Below are 17,341 nucleotides of genomic sequence, written 5' to 3' on the forward strand. Positions count from 1 at the left end.
AGAAAAGCAGCAAGCATGACTGCCTTTGTCATTTCTAGAATAGCATGTTAGGTTAGAACTAGGAAGAAATAGAAATAGAAATAACTTCCTCTGCAAGTTATTTACTTCCTATAATAAACAACTTTTGTTATTTTCTTACTCTACAAGTGTATCTCAGCGTGTGATTACAACAGGTAAAGTCTACTCTCTAGCCACAATTCACTTGCTGCCAAATGCTGCTCACTCTAGGTGACCCAGCTGTTCCAATAGTTTGGCCTCAGGTCAATTGCTGGTTGGCCTAGTTTCCCTGCTTCCAAGTGAAACAAACAAGATACATCACCCAGAATAGTCTCTGGACCCTTTGGCAGGCCCAAACCATGATTACTCACACCATAATCTTGTAACTCAGACCTAAGATTTGCACTGAGAGTCAGACGAGGTCTTATAGTGTGTATGAGGAAGGCAAATGGATGCATGTAGCCAAGAATACAAGTCTCAGCTTAACGATTTGATGGTGCAAGCTCAGTAAGATACACTGTGGGATCTGTGAAACTGCTGACATCTGGAGAAATACAAGTCTCAGCTCCCAGCCACACAGGACCGACCATGTGGTGCCCTGTCCTACAGGCTGTTTGCCACTAAACAGGACCCAGCACTCCTTCCCTGGCTCCCAGAGAGAAACATTTTTAACATATCAGTCTACAGAAAACCGGGGACGCAGGTGGCGCTGTGGGTTAAAGCCTCAGCGCCTAGGACTTGCCAATCGAAAGGTCGGCGGTTCGAATCCCTGCGGCGGGGTGCGCTCCCGCTGCTCGGTCCCAGCGCCTGCCAACCTAGCAGTTCGAAAGCACCTCCGGGTGCAAGTAGATAAATAGGGATCGCTTACCAGCGGGAAGGTAAACGGCGTTTCCGTGTGTGGCTCTGGCTCACCAGAGCAGTGATGTCATGCTGGCCACGTGACCCGGAAGTGTCTCCGGACAGCGCTGGCCCCTGGCCTCTTGAGTGAGATGGGCGCACAACCCCAGAGTCTGTCAAGACTGGCCCGTACGGGCAGGGGTACCTTTACCTTTACCTACAGAAAACCACTGCCTTAAGTTAGCATTCCCCCCCCCCCCACGTTTATTTTTCCTAGGTTATCATGCCCAAGTCATGAGGACAGCCCAAGAAAAAAACATTTTGCTGTGACAATGCTTACCAGCATGTTTGTGAAGGTGAGTAAGACTTCGTGGACCTTGAGGGCTGTTTCCTTGCTGGAGGAATAGTGCAGCACCTTTCACCATAAAAAAACTCTCACTCAAGCTGGAACACAAACAGATGCAGGAGATCAGGCTCGGGGAGGGGGGTGCAACAGGGAGGGCAATGAGGGTAAATCGCAAGTCTGGATTATCTCAGTAATGCTAGCAAGAGTGAAATCCATGCAACACACGTGTTCTCCACCTAAACTGGCCTGGGGGACAGTCCCAACACTCCAATCCCACCGGTTTGTAAAACACTGTCAGAATTGAAATGAAAATCATTTACAGACTTCACAATAAAGCCCCATTCCAATTCTTGTATTAGAAATATGGCATAATTATTTCATTTGTGCCCTGTTTGGGGATACTCGGGGAGAGAATAAACCAAGATGATTTCATTTTCCCATTTTCTTTCTATAACATATGTAACAAGCTGAAGGTACATTTGTTTCATATATTCATTTCTCAAGTCAAAGGCTACAAAGCAAGTAAATGACATACCAATAGTCAAGTAAACATTGGAAATATTTTTATCTGTTTCCCTCAAAAAAGTTCCTCTCCCCTTGAGGAAAAAGTGAGTATCATGCGCTTCCAGTGTTTCTGGAAATCTCAAGACAATTACTGTGACGAAAGGACTGTGCTTTGTGTTCTTCAAAACACTTGAGCCCTTGTTAGACCAGAGAGTCAGCAGCAAAGTCCCAGGCTTTAAATGGCTGGCTGTCATAATGGGCTGGTGATGCTTTGCTGCTGGCAGAGGACTTTAAAGGCAGCAGGGCTGCAGGTGCTGGCCTTCTATGTAACTTTCCAACTGGATTTCATGTTTGGCTGCTGTTTTTGTAGGGGAGGATGTGACCCTCCAATTCAGGGACTCAACAACACCAGGTTGTGAGAAAAATCCAGGTTGTGAGAACAGTTGTCTGTATGAACTTTTAATGTACAGTGGTACCAGGGGAACTGAAGGAGGCAGTGGTGCGTCCGCTTTTAAAGAAAACATCATTAGATCCCTTAAGGTAAAGGTAAAGGTACCCCTGCCCGTACGGGCCAGTCTTGACAGACTCTGGGGTTGTGCGCCCATCTCACTTAAGAGGCCAGGGGCCAGCGCTGTCCGGAGACACTTCCGGGTCACGTGGCCAGCGTGACAAAGCTGCATCTGGCGAGCCAGAGCCGCACACGGAAACGCCGTTTACCTTCCCGCTGGTAAGCAGTCCCTATTTATCTACTTGCACCCAGAGGTGCTTTCGAACTGCTAGGTTGGCAGGCGCTGGGACCGAGCAGCGGGAGCGCACCCCCCGCAGGGATTCGAACCGCCGACCTTTCGATCGGCAAGTCCTAGGCGCTGAGGCTTTAACCCACAGCGCCACCTGCGTCCCCTTAGATCTTTCCAATTACCGCCCGGTTTCGAATCTTCCATTCCTGGGTAAGGTGATTGAGAGAGCGGTTGCTGAACAGCTTGGTAGGTTTCTGGATGAAACATCTGCTCTGGATCCATTCCAGTCCAGCTTCCGCGCTGGTCATGGGACTGAGACGGCTCTGGTCGCCCTAACAGATGATCTCCGCAGGCAGCTGGATCGAGGCGGGCCGGGGCTGCTGATTCTTCTAGACCTGTCAGCAGCCTTCGACATGGTCGATCACGAACTCCTGGACCACCGCCTTGCCGACGTGGGGATCCAGGGCACAGTCCTTCAATGGCTGCGCTTGTTTCTCTCTGGTCGGGGACAGAGGGTGGCGCTTGGGGGGGAATTGTCATCCCGCCACTCCTTGGTGTGTGGAGTGCCCCAGGGTGCGATACTCTCCCCGATGCTTTTTAACATCTTTATGCGCCCCCTCGCCCAGCTTGTCCGGAGTTTTGGGCTGGGCTGCCATCAGTATGCTGATGACACCCAACTCTATCTGTTGATGGACGGCCACCCTGACTCGGCCCCAGACACACTGATCAGATGCTTGGAGGCTGTGGCTGGATGGTTACGTGGGAGCCGGTTGAAGTTAAATCCTTCGAAGACAGAGGTCCTCTGGCTGGGACGGGACGACATGGGACTGAGGGGGCAACTCCCATCTCTTGCGGGGGTGCAATTAGTGCCAGCACCGTCCGTTAAGAGTTTGGGTGTAATCTTCGATACCTCCCTCTCCATGGAGGCGCAGATTGCAGCTATAACAAAGGTGGCATTTTTTCATCTCCGCCAAGCTAAGCAGTTGGCTCCTTTCCTCTCTCGCCCTGACCTAGCCACTGTGATCCACGCGACGGTCACCTCCAGACTGGATTATTGTAACTCGCTCTACGTGGGGCTGCCCTTGAGACTGACCCAGAAACTCCAGTGGGTGCAGAATGCCGCAGCGAGACTCCTTATGGGGTCTTCGCTTAGAGATCACATTCATCCGGTGCTATACCAGCTGCACTGGCTCCCGGTGGAGTACAGGATCAGGTTTAAGGTGCTGGTTTTAACCTTCAAAGCCCTATACGGCCTAGGGCCCTCGTACCTACGGGACCGCCTCTCCTGGTGTGCCCCACAGAGGAACTTACGGTCTTCAAATAAAAACACCTTGAAGGTCCCAGGCCACAGAGAGGTTAGGCTGGCCTCAACTAGAGCCAGGGCTTTTTCGGCTGCGGCTCCAACCTGGTGGAACGCTCTGTCACAAGAGACAAGGGCCCTGCAGGACTTGACATCTTTCCGCAGGGCCTGCAAGACAGAGCTGTTCCACCTGGCCTTTGGTCAGGGCGCAGCCTGACTCCCTCCTTTGGCAATCTTTACAAAACTTTAGTTTATGGTTGCCATCAATTTTGATTTTAATTACTTTTTATAATGTTTTTATAATGTTGTACTGTTTTAGTGTTGTTAGCCGCCCTGAGCCCGGCTTCGGCTGGGGAGGGCGGGATATAAATAAATTATTATTATTATTATTATTATTATTATTATTATTATTATTATTATTACCTCAGGTTACATACGCTTCAGGTTACAAACTCCACTAACCCAGAAATAGTGCTTCAGGTTAAGCACTTTGCTTCACGATAAGAACAGAAATCGTGCTCCGGCGGCGCAGCGGCAGGAGGCCCCATTAGCTAAAGTGGTGCTTCAGGTTAAGAACAGTTTCAGGTTAAGTACAGACCTCTGGAATGAATTAAGTACTTAACCTGAGGTACCACTATATCTGTTTCTTAGCACGCAGTTTCAAGCTGCTCTTTAAAAACTTCAACTGCAGGTGATTCTTTGGGATTTAGAGAGGAAACTACCACCCCCTTTTCATGCCATCTTCCAACTGCACATTTTGAAAAAAATTATGGGATGAAAGGGAAGAACAAAAATAAAGCTTGGAGAACCCAAACTTTGTGACTGAGAGAAACTCGGACACCGGCAAGGGCAGGCTGGTTCTGTTGTGCATTTCTCATTCATTTCGCCAGACTTGGCTGGCCAAAACTGCACATGTGTGAGAGATTCTGCATTTTAAAAGGCTGTAAAAGAATGGTCCTATCTCAAGAAAAAAAGGGAGGTCTGCCTAACCTAGACTGGCTTGCTGTGCTTAGCTGCAGCTCTCTAGTGCAGCCTTTCTCAAACACCTCCAGCTCCTTTGGGGAAGGTTCCTCTAATTCAGGATTTCCCAAACTTGGGCCTCCAACTGTTTTTGGAGATCCGCAGCTAGCAAGAGCAGAGATTATGGGAACTGTAGTTCAAAAACAGCTGGAGACCTAAGTTTGGGAAACCCTGTTCTAATGTGTTATTCTGACAAGGGTTTACCCAACTTTGAGATCTTTTAAGCTGGAAATGCCAGGAACTGAACCGGGGTCCTTCAAATATAGAGGGGACGTTCAACTCCTTCCCGCTTAAATCCAGCTGGGATTTATGAGAAAAGAGGGCTTTTCAGCAGACACAACACTGCAACACAATAAAAATAAAAATAAGCACACAATCTTTTTTATTCCAGAAAAACTTAGGTCCCCCCCACCCCAAATTTATAATTCATTCTTCAAGATCAGTCTCAAAAACTAACAACCTCCCACCAATATGAGCTCATTGACAGGCCAACAACGAATTTTTTTTTGTGGGAAACAATTGGACAGCACATAAGGAGATATGTTGGTGCACAATGGCAGTTTTTTAAATAAAAAAAGTCTGAAGTCAGAAAAGCAAAGCGATGCCATTAGCCACAAATCCCGACAGGCAATCTCTCCTAACATTTCCTGCCACTCTAAGCTCGGCAATACACAATTCCTGTTTATGATAAAGAGGAGAGAGAAATTGCCAACTGCCCGCAAACTCCAAGCAGCTTTATCAAGAATTGATGAGATCATTCTGCAGCTAGGCCTAATGAAAGCAAAGTCCACAGACGATGCCTTGATTCTGCGGCCATGCGGTCACCACTGGACAAAGCAAAGGCGCTCAAGATGTTTCAAAAAGCTTGTTGATAGCGAAAAATGTAAAATAAAATAGGCGTGCTTTCCGGATTTCAGCAGCTGTCTCACAAGCAAATGACATGGCATTTTCACTGCCACAGACATAAACATCATCAAAGTTGCCCTCAAATATGGCAATATTGGGCAATCCAGCAAATCTGTATTGCAATGACTGTTTTTAGGAGGAAATGAACATCTTTTCAAGGACCACACGAGCATCTGTGTTGAGCACCCATCCCAAACACACACACAAACCACATTCCGCTCACACTAGTTGCCTGCAAAGTAATTCTCTGGCTGTTGCCCCAAGACAGCATAAGCAATGATGAACCCCCAACCAACTTAAATCAGGCTTGCTGCTATACACCTCCCTTAAAATGCAAGTGTTAGCAATTTTGCAAACAACATACAAAAAGAAACCTTACATCTTTGCATTTTAGTTACCAAAACATAAGATCTGAAATAAACACAACGACACAGAAGATTTCACTTAAGGAGAAGAAACCTAAACAGAACCTAGAAACCTCAAGTAAGCAAAGCCATAGAGGGGAATGGGAGGGGTAACGTTCCATACATACTATTTTGGACGGGGTTTCTTTGAGCAGCAGAAGCATTGCACTGGTCGAAAAGACAGGCAGAAGTCAGCGAAATCTGAAAGGTTCATAACCAACATCCTCTCGCTACTCAATTTTATTATTTTTTTGGCAAGACAAAAGAGAAGAGGAGAAAACGGCCACCAACTATTGAGTGAAGGAGAGAGGACTCTCCAAGTCTGTTGATGCTACCCAGGAAGGGGTGGCTTTTACGGAACACTGTGCTCCCCCCACCATATCCTGCCTCAGAAAGCACTTGCCCTAACATATCCTGATGAAAGAGGGCCTTTCAAAAGAAAGGGCAACGGAGGGGGGAGAAAACCAGCTGAAGCTCATCAAATCATTAAGCTCCTACAGGCTTTTCTTCTTTTCAGGCTCTGTAAAACAGCAGCAGCACCTCTTGTTATCAGAAGAAAAGTACAGTCCAACAGCTGGGCTCCAAAAGAACTCCAAATTCATTTGAACCTCAGTAGATTAAGAAGTGTCACACTGACAGATGAGTAAGTAAAATTCCCCCCCCCCCCCCAAACCTCAGTTCTGCACTGCATATAGAGTGAAACAGCCTCATTATGTTAAGATTTCACCTCGCATACCTCCTTGCTGGGCACCATTTCAGTAGCAAATAGGTGAACATAAGGCTGATTTTAAACAAACAATTAGGCTTTTGTATGGAAAACAACAGCCTTGTTATTTATTGTTGGGTCAATTTTATAGAACTGCAGAGTTGGAAGGGACCCCAAGGGTCATCTAATCCAACCCCCTACAATGCAGGAATCTCAGCTAAAACATCCATGACAGGTGGTCATTCAACCCCTGCTTAAAAACCTCCAAGGAAGGTGAGTCAATTTAGACTTGTACAGCTGGATCATAGGGTCTCAAAGGTCCAAGCTCCTCCTCCTCCTGATGCAGGAGACCTGTTGCTACAGGATCCTTGAAAAGAGGTGACAATCCAGCCTCTGCTTAGAAATCTCCAACAAAGGAGGGCCCATCACCTTCCAGCACAGTCTGCTCCACTGTCAAGCAGGACGTTGAACCTATACTCTGACCCAGACCCTGCGATCATCACTGGAGGCCCTTCTCTGTGGGCCCCCTCCACAGGGGCTCTAGAGGGTGGCCACACAAGAGTGGGCCTTTTCACTGGTGGCTCCTTGCCTGTGGAAAATGCTCTCCTCATCTTTAGGCACAAGGCAGAAACAAAGTTTTTGGATTTTAATTATCTGTGGGCTCCTTTAGTGGGTGGGGTATTTTAATCCTGCCTTTTAAAAATAAGAATGTACTTTTGATTTGTTCTATGTTTTGTTTTATGGTGGTTTTATTGATGGACGACTAGATTGCTGTAACTTGCTTTGGGGTGCATTGGCAAAAAAAAGGTGACTAATGTGTTTAAGAAATTAAATAAATAAGTTTAACCTAAATCAGGGATAGGCAAACATGGCCCTCCAGATGTTCTGAGACTACAATTCCCATCACCCCTGACCACTGGTCCTGTTAGCTAGGGATGGTGGGAGTTGTAGTCCCAAAAAATCTGGAGGGCCGAGTTTGCCTATGCCTGACCTAAATCCTTTTTTTTGTTTGTTTTATCCTCTGGAGCAACAGAAAACCATTTTTATCCACCATCTTGGCACGAGCCCTTCAACTCACAACTTGCACACATTGAACTCGTGTAATCACAGCTTTACACACTTGGCAGCCAGCCAGCTGAAAATTCACAAATTAAACACATGCAAGGCAAAGAGCTTAAATATGGTGGCAACTTACAGGACTGTGCCCATTAAGGCAGCCTAACTTGTAGAGAGGGGCTAAAGAACTGGACAACTTGTGTCTTGGTATTGTCAGAAATCCTGAAGCTGTCACTGGCTCTCTTTCCTAAAGTCTGTCCATTTTTCGAGAAACACCTTCCTCTCCACTTTCTTTGGAGAGAAGCTACCAGTCCAGGACGCATGACGTAGCTCCCTAATAGCTAGGAAGCAGGAAGCAAGGAAGACCACATCTAATGGGAATTGCAAGAGGAAATTAAGACACCAGGATTGAATTGCCAGAGCTCACATTTGGCTGTGACACCTTTAAGCTTGCCAAAGAAACTGCTGTGGGATCCCAAGCTTGCTGCTGATTTTGCATTGTCATTCAGAGAGATGCCATCCATTCAGCAAAGATAAAAAGGTAAAGGTACCCCTGCCCGTACGGGCCAGTCTTGCCAGACTCTAGGGTTGTGCGCTCATCTCACTCTATAGGCCGGGAGCCAGCGCTGTCCGGAGACACTTCCAGGTCACGTGGCCAGCATGACAAAGCTGCATCTGGCGAGCCAGCGCAGCACACAGAACGCCGTTTACCTTCCCGCTAGTAAGCGGTCCCTATTTATCTACTTGCACTTGGGGGTGCTTTCGAACTGCTAGGTTGGCAGGCGCTGGGACCGAACGACGGGAGCGCACCCCGCAGCGGGGATTCTAACCGCCGACCTTTCGATTGGCAAGTCCTAGGTGCTGAGGCTTTTACCCACAGCGCCACCCGCGTCCCCTCAGCAAAGATATGGTGAACTAATTATCAACATATCCATTCTGCAGATTCCCAACACTTCTATTAAGAAAGGAAGGCATTTGCATTCCTGATGGTGTTTCTGCAGCATGCAGTTCAGTGCCAGAAGCAGTCTTCTGAGTCAAGGCACCCAAGAAGCGTTTCAGACAGGTGCTATAATCAACTACCTGAGAAAGAAAGTTATGCTTGTGCCCTGGCTCAAGACTGTATCACAACCTCAGCTCTGCTGGGCCTGCACTTTCCAAAGAGAAACCACAACCAGCTGCGATTTTGGCAGCAACAAGACTTAGGTTGCGCAAGAAGCTTGATCTACAAAGTATACAAGTTTCCACTGCAGATCAGCTATGGATAAGTTGACTGTTTAGCAAAGATTATATACAGACTCACCATGCTGTATCTAGCCATTTAAATTATTAAAGCCGCCTTCCCTACCAGATGTTTTGGGGACTTCGATTTCCATCATCCCTAACTACTGGCCACAGTAAACTCTGTAAGGCTGACCAGCTTGGGAAAGTTACAGATAGGTAGCCGTGTTGGTCTGCCATAGTCAAAACAAAAAAAAATTGTTTTGAAGAAGTGTGCATGCACACGAAAGCTCATACCAAGAACTAACTTAGTTGGTCTTTAAGGTGCTACTGGAAGGAATTTTTTCAGCTTGGGAAAGGCTGCCTTAATGCACTAGCTCCTTCTTCCATCCTCATTGGGACTATGTATAGTTTTAGTGAACTATGCACAATCTATCATGACTGGAGGAAGAAGCTAAATGTCCCCTCCTTTGTACTTTTTCACTTGGAAGGAATTAGCCTCTGCCACAAAACATGTTTGACAGTCTCTGGAACAGATGCTTTACAAGCAGATTGAACCAATGAATGAATGAGTGGTCTATCAATGACCATCAGTCATGTGTGGTACATGGAACTCAAGGAAGAGCTGCTGCCCTCACCCTGATCTGGATGTGAGCTCTCCAGAGGCATCTGGTTGCCCTCACTAGAAACAAGGGCTGAGACCTATTCTACTTATTTATCTCATAAAATGTATATGCCACTTGATTGTAAGGGGGGAAACCCTCAAAGTGGTTTACAAAAAGAAAGCAATAAAGTTATCAATAAAAACTACTATTTAAAACATTCACAGAGGAATTAAAATCAAAGATAAACTAAAAACAGATTAAAACATATGTCAACATTATACATATCTGGATAAGCTTGGGAGAGGAGTTACAGGTTTTTTAATGCATTTTGTATTCTCATTTTGTATTTTTCTGTTGATCTTTGGCTGAAGGGCAGTATACAAATTTAATAAATAATAAAATAATAAACAAAAATGCTTTTAGCAGGTGATGAAAAGAATACAGTGAATACGCCTGCCTGATGTGTGAGTGCTGCCACACTAAAAGATCAGTTTCCTACAAATGTGGAAGGGGCCTTATGCCAGTTCCGCAGATTGAAGCAGTCAGGTCAAGGGATTGGGTCAAGGGATCTTGCAGGTAAATTGGCTCCAAGTTGTTGAGTGCTTTATATACTAATACAAATGCATTGGACTTGGTGGCAAATCAGCAACCACTGCTGAGCACAGATGTTCTATGCTGACGAGGTCTCACTCCTGTCAGCAGTCATGCTGCAGCATTATGCTCTAACTGCAGCTTTCAGATCAAGCAGAAGGGAGGCCCCTTTGGTCGGATCTAGCTGACCTAGTCTTATGCTGCTTAGCAAGCTCTAAAATTTGTTGCTTTTTGTGTAGGCTGACACAGTTCAAGAGTGTGAATTAAATGATCAACATTAAATGCTGGATTATACCAAAATGAGTATAGTTTTATTAAGAATGTGTCGTGTCAAAGGCAGGCTGCCCCACAGAGAATTCTCATCATAGCCTCTCTTAAAGGAAGCACAATTCCACCCATCAATTTGCCACTGGTCTACTCCTGACCAGCGGCAGCTGCTGTCAAATTTCTGTGGGAAGAACCAACAGCCTCTTGATGCTTTCTTGAAACAAGGAGCAAAGACAGTTACAGGATGGAGCACACTGACACTTTGGCCAGGAGGGTGAGCGCCCTTTCTGGAGGTAACATCTGATGAGGCCTCCGCTGCCTTTCAGATACAAGGGCAGGCGGTGAGCGAGAGCGGCTGGCAAGTTTCACTCCAAATGCTTGCAGCACTCTGCCAACAAAAGTTATCTTCTGAGCAGGGTATTGTTTGAGCAAGAGGGCGTAGGCTGTGTTCACTACCCAAGAATTCCAAGCAGTGTTTTCAGAGACTGCAGGCCATTCACGGTGCCAGATGCAAAAGCTCTTTCAGGGCAAGGAAGGAGGAAATCAATCAGGGAGCCCACAAAGGCAGATTTCCCAGCAGGAACAAACTGCCAGCAATGCCAGCCAACTCTGCCATGGTGACACGGATTTGCTTCATCATGACTGCAATCTGCACATTTCTGTCAGCTGCAAGACACACACACCACAGGAGAGGGTTCCACACAAGGAGAAAAGCCACACTGTGCAGCGTCCCAGGCCCACTTTGGGGGGAGTCGAGCTTAATCTCTCATCTCCCATCATGCAGCAGGCTTAGATAGAAACACAAAGGACCCATTTTCAAGGATGGCCATTTGAATGCAAGCAAGCAAACAGGCTTAAGTAGCGTAGGCACAATCCACAAGGAATGTCTTCTGGTTATGCCTTGCTGAGGGCAAGTGGAACCACCCCAGGAGAACAAGCACTCCAAAAAGAGGGTGCACAACAGAACATGAACATTCAGATCATGCTTAGAATTTGCACAGTGCTTGATCAGTAGATATATCCTTTATAACACTGTCACTCAGTGAAGCAATAGGCTCCTCAGTTGAGAGTTTGGTGAATGAAGGATCAATTTCAAGTTCTGTAGCAGAGTCTAGCATTTTGAATGTTAACTGTCCACTCGCTGATAGACAAGGTCTTCCCATTGACTGCTGTAATCAAGTGGTCGCAGGGGTAACTCATTGGTGTGGACAGCACAAACCAACCAGATCAGCTTATGACCAAGCTTGACCTCTACCCAACAGCCAGTGTTAACATTTGTAGTATCACCTCCAATGGCCTGCAAGCTCTTATCAGTGCCCTTCTTCACAAAATCTACGAGTAATAACTTCAACTGGTCCCCCCCCCCCAGCCTTTCTCCAGAGTAGTGGTAGAGTTATCATCCACCTGGTTCACTGCACATGAAATAATACTGTTCTACGATGATGCTGGGGAACTGCTGATCTGAACTGTCTGGTTTTAGTGTAACTTTATTTGTATATTTATGGCTATTAAGAAGATGCAGTCCATCTCATCCTTCTGACATAGATGATCCAATTCCTAATCCAGGGCTTTCACAACTATTTCTTTGGCCCTCTTGACTTTATGTGATCCAACTACAAGCCTCTTGTCCTCTTCAGTAATCAAGCCAGCAGTGGCAGTTGTGGCATGCAGGCCAATCCCCTATCTGATGCTCTTTTATAATGTGTTACACTCTGACTTTTTATTAGAAGTGGAATGTGTACTTGATTTGACTAATGTCAATTCATAACTTCCATAATTTACATCTTGGGCATCAGCTATTTGTTCTTCATTTTCATCAGCAGAGAAAATTATTTCATTTGATGCTATTGAAGCATCCTGCTTATTTCTCTGCCCTACTTTGACAAACCTCTCTTCCAATATCTAAGCCAGTGGCTATTACAACATCTTACAGTAACAGTTAATGATGTGTTGTGTGAAAAAGTACTATATTTTACCTGTGCAGAGGAGATCGCCAATTATTTATTTAGAATATTATTATTACTACTACTAAAGGTAAAGGGACCCCTGACCATTAGGTCCAGTCGCAAACGACTCTGGGGTTGCGGCGCTCTTCTCGCTTTATTGGCCGAGGGAGCCGGCATACAGCTTCCGGGTCATGTGGCCAGCATGACTAAGCCGCTCCTTGCGAACCAGAGCAGCACACGGAAACGCCGTTTACCTTCCCACCTTACCGTACCTATTTATCTACTTATACTACTATTTATTAAATTTATATACCACCCTATACCTGCAGTTCTCAGAGCTGTTCACAGGATAAAATCGTAATATGAAAACACAAAATACATAATCAAAATAAAAACAAGAACAACCCAGTAACGCCCCAACACATTTTAAAAGGGAATGTCAATCAACCAAAGGCTTGGTTAAAGAGGAACATCTTTGTCTGGTACCTAAAGGTGTATAATGAAGGTGTCAGGCGAACCTCCCTGAGGAGAGCATTCCACATATGGGGAGCCACTGCAGAAAAGGCCCATTCTGCTACTGCCACCCTCCATACCTCTCACGGAGGAGGCACACAAAGAAGGGCCTTATACTCCATTTTACAGTCTCAAACGGCTCTCAAAGCTGTTTACAAAACATGCTTGCAATTTTAAAAATCACATTCATTCAAGAGGAACAGAAATGACATGATGTGTCCCTATCACAACAGGGTTATTCTGGTGGCATATCCTGCCCTCCTCCTTGGTGTTGCCCCTTTGGCCTTTGCCCACTAGGCAACAAAGGCCAACAATGGCCTCTGAGGCTAAGGGGTGAGTCGGAGCAGTTGGAACTCACTTGGTCCAAGACAGTGACATGTTTTCACTAGATGGAGGCAAGTCAGTACTCCACCAAACATTCAGGAAGATGGATTTAGCTCTAATGAGTCTTATAAGAGAAAGACTCTGGCAAGTTCAAGTAATTTGGGCACAACAGTGTATCCAGAGAAAGGCCAGGCGATCTTCCCATGCAGGGATTGGGGGAAAGTATGTGCAAACCCCGCCTTTCGCTACCTGGTTTCCTATCCCTGAGGCTCTCTGATGCCATCCACTGTCCACCACACAATCAGGGCCAGCCACATTTACGCAGCTTAGCGCTACAGCTGAGAAAAAGAGGAGGAGGAGCCACAATATAGCCTTCAAGACTACCACACAAGCACCAAACAAATACTTGCTAGTATTCCAGGCAAACTACTGCCTCCATTTCAAGGCTGAATCTAGGAAGCTGAACACATTATGGAAAATGTGGGTTGCATAGTGTGGAGTCCATGACTCGGGTCACAGTTATAGGTCAGTCACAATTACAGGGCTTTGAGTGAATGTGCTTAAAGTAGAGTGAATGGAGGCTCTAGCAGCCTGCGGGGGGGGGGGGGGGGCTACGCCTGAAGACAATAGCCATGCTGTGCCATCCCACGGGCTGTGATCCCTTGTTGTCTTGCAGCTGAAGTCAGCAAGGAGAAGTGGAGGCAGAAGCTGCTGACTCTATCAGATACTTAAAAACAGGATGCTGAATCACATCCTGTCAAGGCTGCAGTATCCTGACTGTAGCGTGCTCTGAGCAAGGAGGAGGCAATCTGGTTAGCCTGACAGCGGTTGGGAACTGGCTGCCACGTGGGCGTGGCCTTGGAAACCAGCACAAGGCCTGTGTTCTGTGCAGTGCTGGGGGGCAGGGGAACCCGGAATGGAAGGGGTGGAATCTCCTGCTCTGCAAGGGTAAATTAGCAATGAGGCCTGGATCAGGCAACCCCACCCTGTAGCTTGGAACACTCCAGTTCATGCTACAGCATATGGCCCAGTCTAATTTTCCATTTTGTTTGCAATGTAATAATACACTTACAAATGTTTCTCCAGTGCTTTTAAGTGTGTAGAATTCTGTTTATTCAAGCAAGCCTGTGCCACAAGTGTGCAGCTGCCCAGTGATTCAGTCTGAACCCCTTACTCCCAGAACCCGTGTGCCAAGTGGGCCTCACCCAGCAAGCAAGGAGGAGAGCTTAAAAGCTCCTTGACCACCAGGAAACCCTAGCAGACCTAGCATGAAAAGAGCTTTTAAGCTCTCTACCTTGCTTGGAGGGCAAGGCGCTGGCTCTGGAAGGCTTAGGATGTTTGCGCAAGATCTTGCGGGAACTCATATGGCCCTGTGAGATCTTGCAAGAGCATCCCAGAACAGGTGTGCTGAGTGGGCCTTGCCCAGCAAGCAAGGTGGGGAGCTTAAAAGCTTTTTCCATGCTGGGTAACCCCAATGGACTTAGTGCAAAAACAACTTCTAGGCTCTCCACCTTGCCTGGATTTTATTTGTGCAATTTCAACCAGCCTGCCTCCAACAGTGTGTTGGTGAAAGATGCGATCATATTGTATTTAGCTTGACACTGTTCAGCTGTTGTCATATTCTGTTCCTCATACCTTGAATCCCTAATGCCATCTACCAGTGGACAAAACAACCAACCAATGCTTTTCTCTGGTTCTTTGGCTAAAAAATACAGATAAGAGAGACTTCCGGTCGGCGCCAGCGTTAATGGCGGTCCTTGCTTCGAGCTCCGAAGCAGGACTGCTCCACGAGTTCGGGTCTGACCCGCTACGGCGAGCGGGGGACCCCTAAAATCACAGGCGCAGAAGCCTGTGAGCAAGGAGATTCGGCGGGCACCTTTGCGCCCCCCGGTACTGTGAAAGAGCCTTTTTAAAGGATCCGGAGCGGCACCGGGTGTGAGCGCGGTGCTGAGAATCGCTACCCAGCCCGTGGAGTGAAGCCGCGTCGCCATCAACGGAGAGCGCCGATTCCTTCCTGAAACTAAAGATTGACAACTTCACCCGTGAGTAAGAACAAGAGAATAAGATTAACGGGACACTAAAAAATTTTGACATTCGGCTGAAAACGGGAAAGGTATAAATCAAGGAAGTCTGCCTTCCCGATCTGCATGACTAACAAAGCAACGAAAAAGCAAGCTGTATTTAAAAGGGAAACTTTTCTTTAATCCAGCAAACCTGACATCGAACGTAGACCTCCCCCCATCCGGCAGGAGAAGGGGGGAAGATAATTGGGACATTGTTTAACCTGCATTAAATAATTTGTATGGGAAATCTTTCACTGTCAAATCCTCTGACTTGGGCTGCCTGAATAAGGCACCGGGAAAGCGATCTGTCAGACAGATCTTGGATACAAAGTGGGACTTTATCTGTAACAAAATTATGGGACTTTAGTGGATTTACACTGTTGAATTTTGAACTGAAACAAAGTAAGGATTTACAATTGGACTTTTGAACTTTTTCGTCGCTCTACGCTTTCTTGTTTCTTTGTGGCTTATTCCTATTTGGATACAATGTGCTCCCTCTAGAGGGTTTCAAGGGAAACAGTTCCATTGAGGAAGAAGCAGTGGGATTTTCCACTTGTAAATCTTTCCTGTGAGAACGACCTTGGATATGAGCACCCCAGTGGAGGAGATATCAACTAGATCAAAAACAAAGCAAGCACAAGCACAAAAGAAAAGGGGCTCTATGTCAGGAGCAGTACCAGCTGCACAGGAAAAAGTAACAACTGCATCAATGGATTCTATGACACAGGCACTGCTTAAGATAAATCAATCGTTGGAAGCATTGACAAAGCAGTCTACTGAAAATTCTAAAAAATTGACAGAACTGACAGCGAGATTGGACTTGAACATGGCAACTGTGACAAGTAACACAGATTCCATAAATCGACTAATACAAGAAAGCTCAGAAACAAGAAAAATCGCTGAAAGTGCTAAAAGTACTGCAGAGGAGACAAGGGAAAGGTTTGTGCCAATTGCAAAAAAAGTGAATGAGCATGATGCAACTTTGGCCTTAATGGAACTGGAGAGGAAAGGGAAAAATCTGAAACTAAGACTGGTTCCTGAAAGTGAGGGGGACAACCTTGCGGAATTCCTTACAGAGAACTTTGAGGAATTTTGGCAAGACGAATTGGAGAAAGAGGAGGAGTTTGTGATAACTATAGCCTTCCGGTTGGGCAGGAGACAGGGCAAGAAACCAAGGGATTGCCTAATCACGTTGAGATCTAAGGAAGAAAGAGATAAAATATTGAATCTACATTATCAAAAGGCACTGGTGATCCAGAATTGTCAAATACAGATCTTCAAGGACATCCCTAAATACATTTTGGAGGTGAGAACCTTCTATAAAGACCTAGTCGACCTGCTGAAGGAAAATACTATCCCATTTAGGTGGGAGTTCCCACAAGGACTGTCCTTCAACTTCAAAGGTAAGAAGATAAAAATAAAAACAATTCAAGACAAAGAACAGTTTTTGGAGAGATATTTAGAAGACCTGCGGAAAGGAACGGCAGGAGAGAGAGAAACAACTGATATTGCAAACTTATCATTTGGACTTAACCCAATACCAACCGAGGAGGAACAAAAGCTTGGAGCAGTCGGTGGAAAAGGTACCCAGTAACAAGATGTCTCTGCAACTGCTGAGTTGGAATTGTAACGGTCTAAACCTTCCCCGAAAAAGAAATCAAGTTTTTCACATTTTAAAGAAAGAACAGTTAGATATAATATGCCTACAAGAAACCCATATCGCCAGGATACACAGGAAACTTTTGACAAATAAGAGATTGGGACAAGAATTTATATCATCAGACAAAGTCAAGAAAAGAGGTGTGGTGATCTATGTAAAAGAAAAATTGGTTCCAAAAATGATATTTAAAGATGAACAAGGAAGATACCTGGCAGTTGAAATTCAAATTCAAGGAGAAAAAGTTCTGATAGTAGGAGTATATGCACCAAACGAAGGGAAGGCCGAATTCTTTAAGAAGCTGCATGAGACATTAATGGACTTCTTGGACTATAAAATCTTAA

The 17,341-nt window shown here is 45.9% G+C and overlaps 1 protein-coding gene across 3 annotated transcripts in view; it reads right to left on the reverse strand.

Annotated features, from left to right (window-relative positions):
- Nucleotides 1-17,341, reverse strand: part of SSH1 (slingshot protein phosphatase 1) — a 53,488-nt gene that overhangs the window by 22,729 nt on the left and 13,418 nt on the right. For 2 of the 3 annotated variants that reach the window (XM_083710094.1, XM_083710096.1), the window contains exon 3: nucleotides 1,175-1,278. In XM_083710094.1, the coding sequence (XP_083566220.1) occupies nucleotides 1,175-1,278 (104 nt within the window). Of the gene's footprint in view, nucleotides 1-1,174; nucleotides 1,279-6,179; nucleotides 6,685-17,341 lie in introns of those variants that run through there. The other variant, XM_083710095.1, reaches the window with a different exon arrangement.

The sequence above is a fragment of the Podarcis gaigeae genome (assembly GCF_964106915.1).
Source record: "Podarcis gaigeae genome assembly, chromosome: 13".
NCBI lineage: Eukaryota > Metazoa > Chordata > Lepidosauria > Squamata > Lacertidae > Podarcis > Podarcis gaigeae.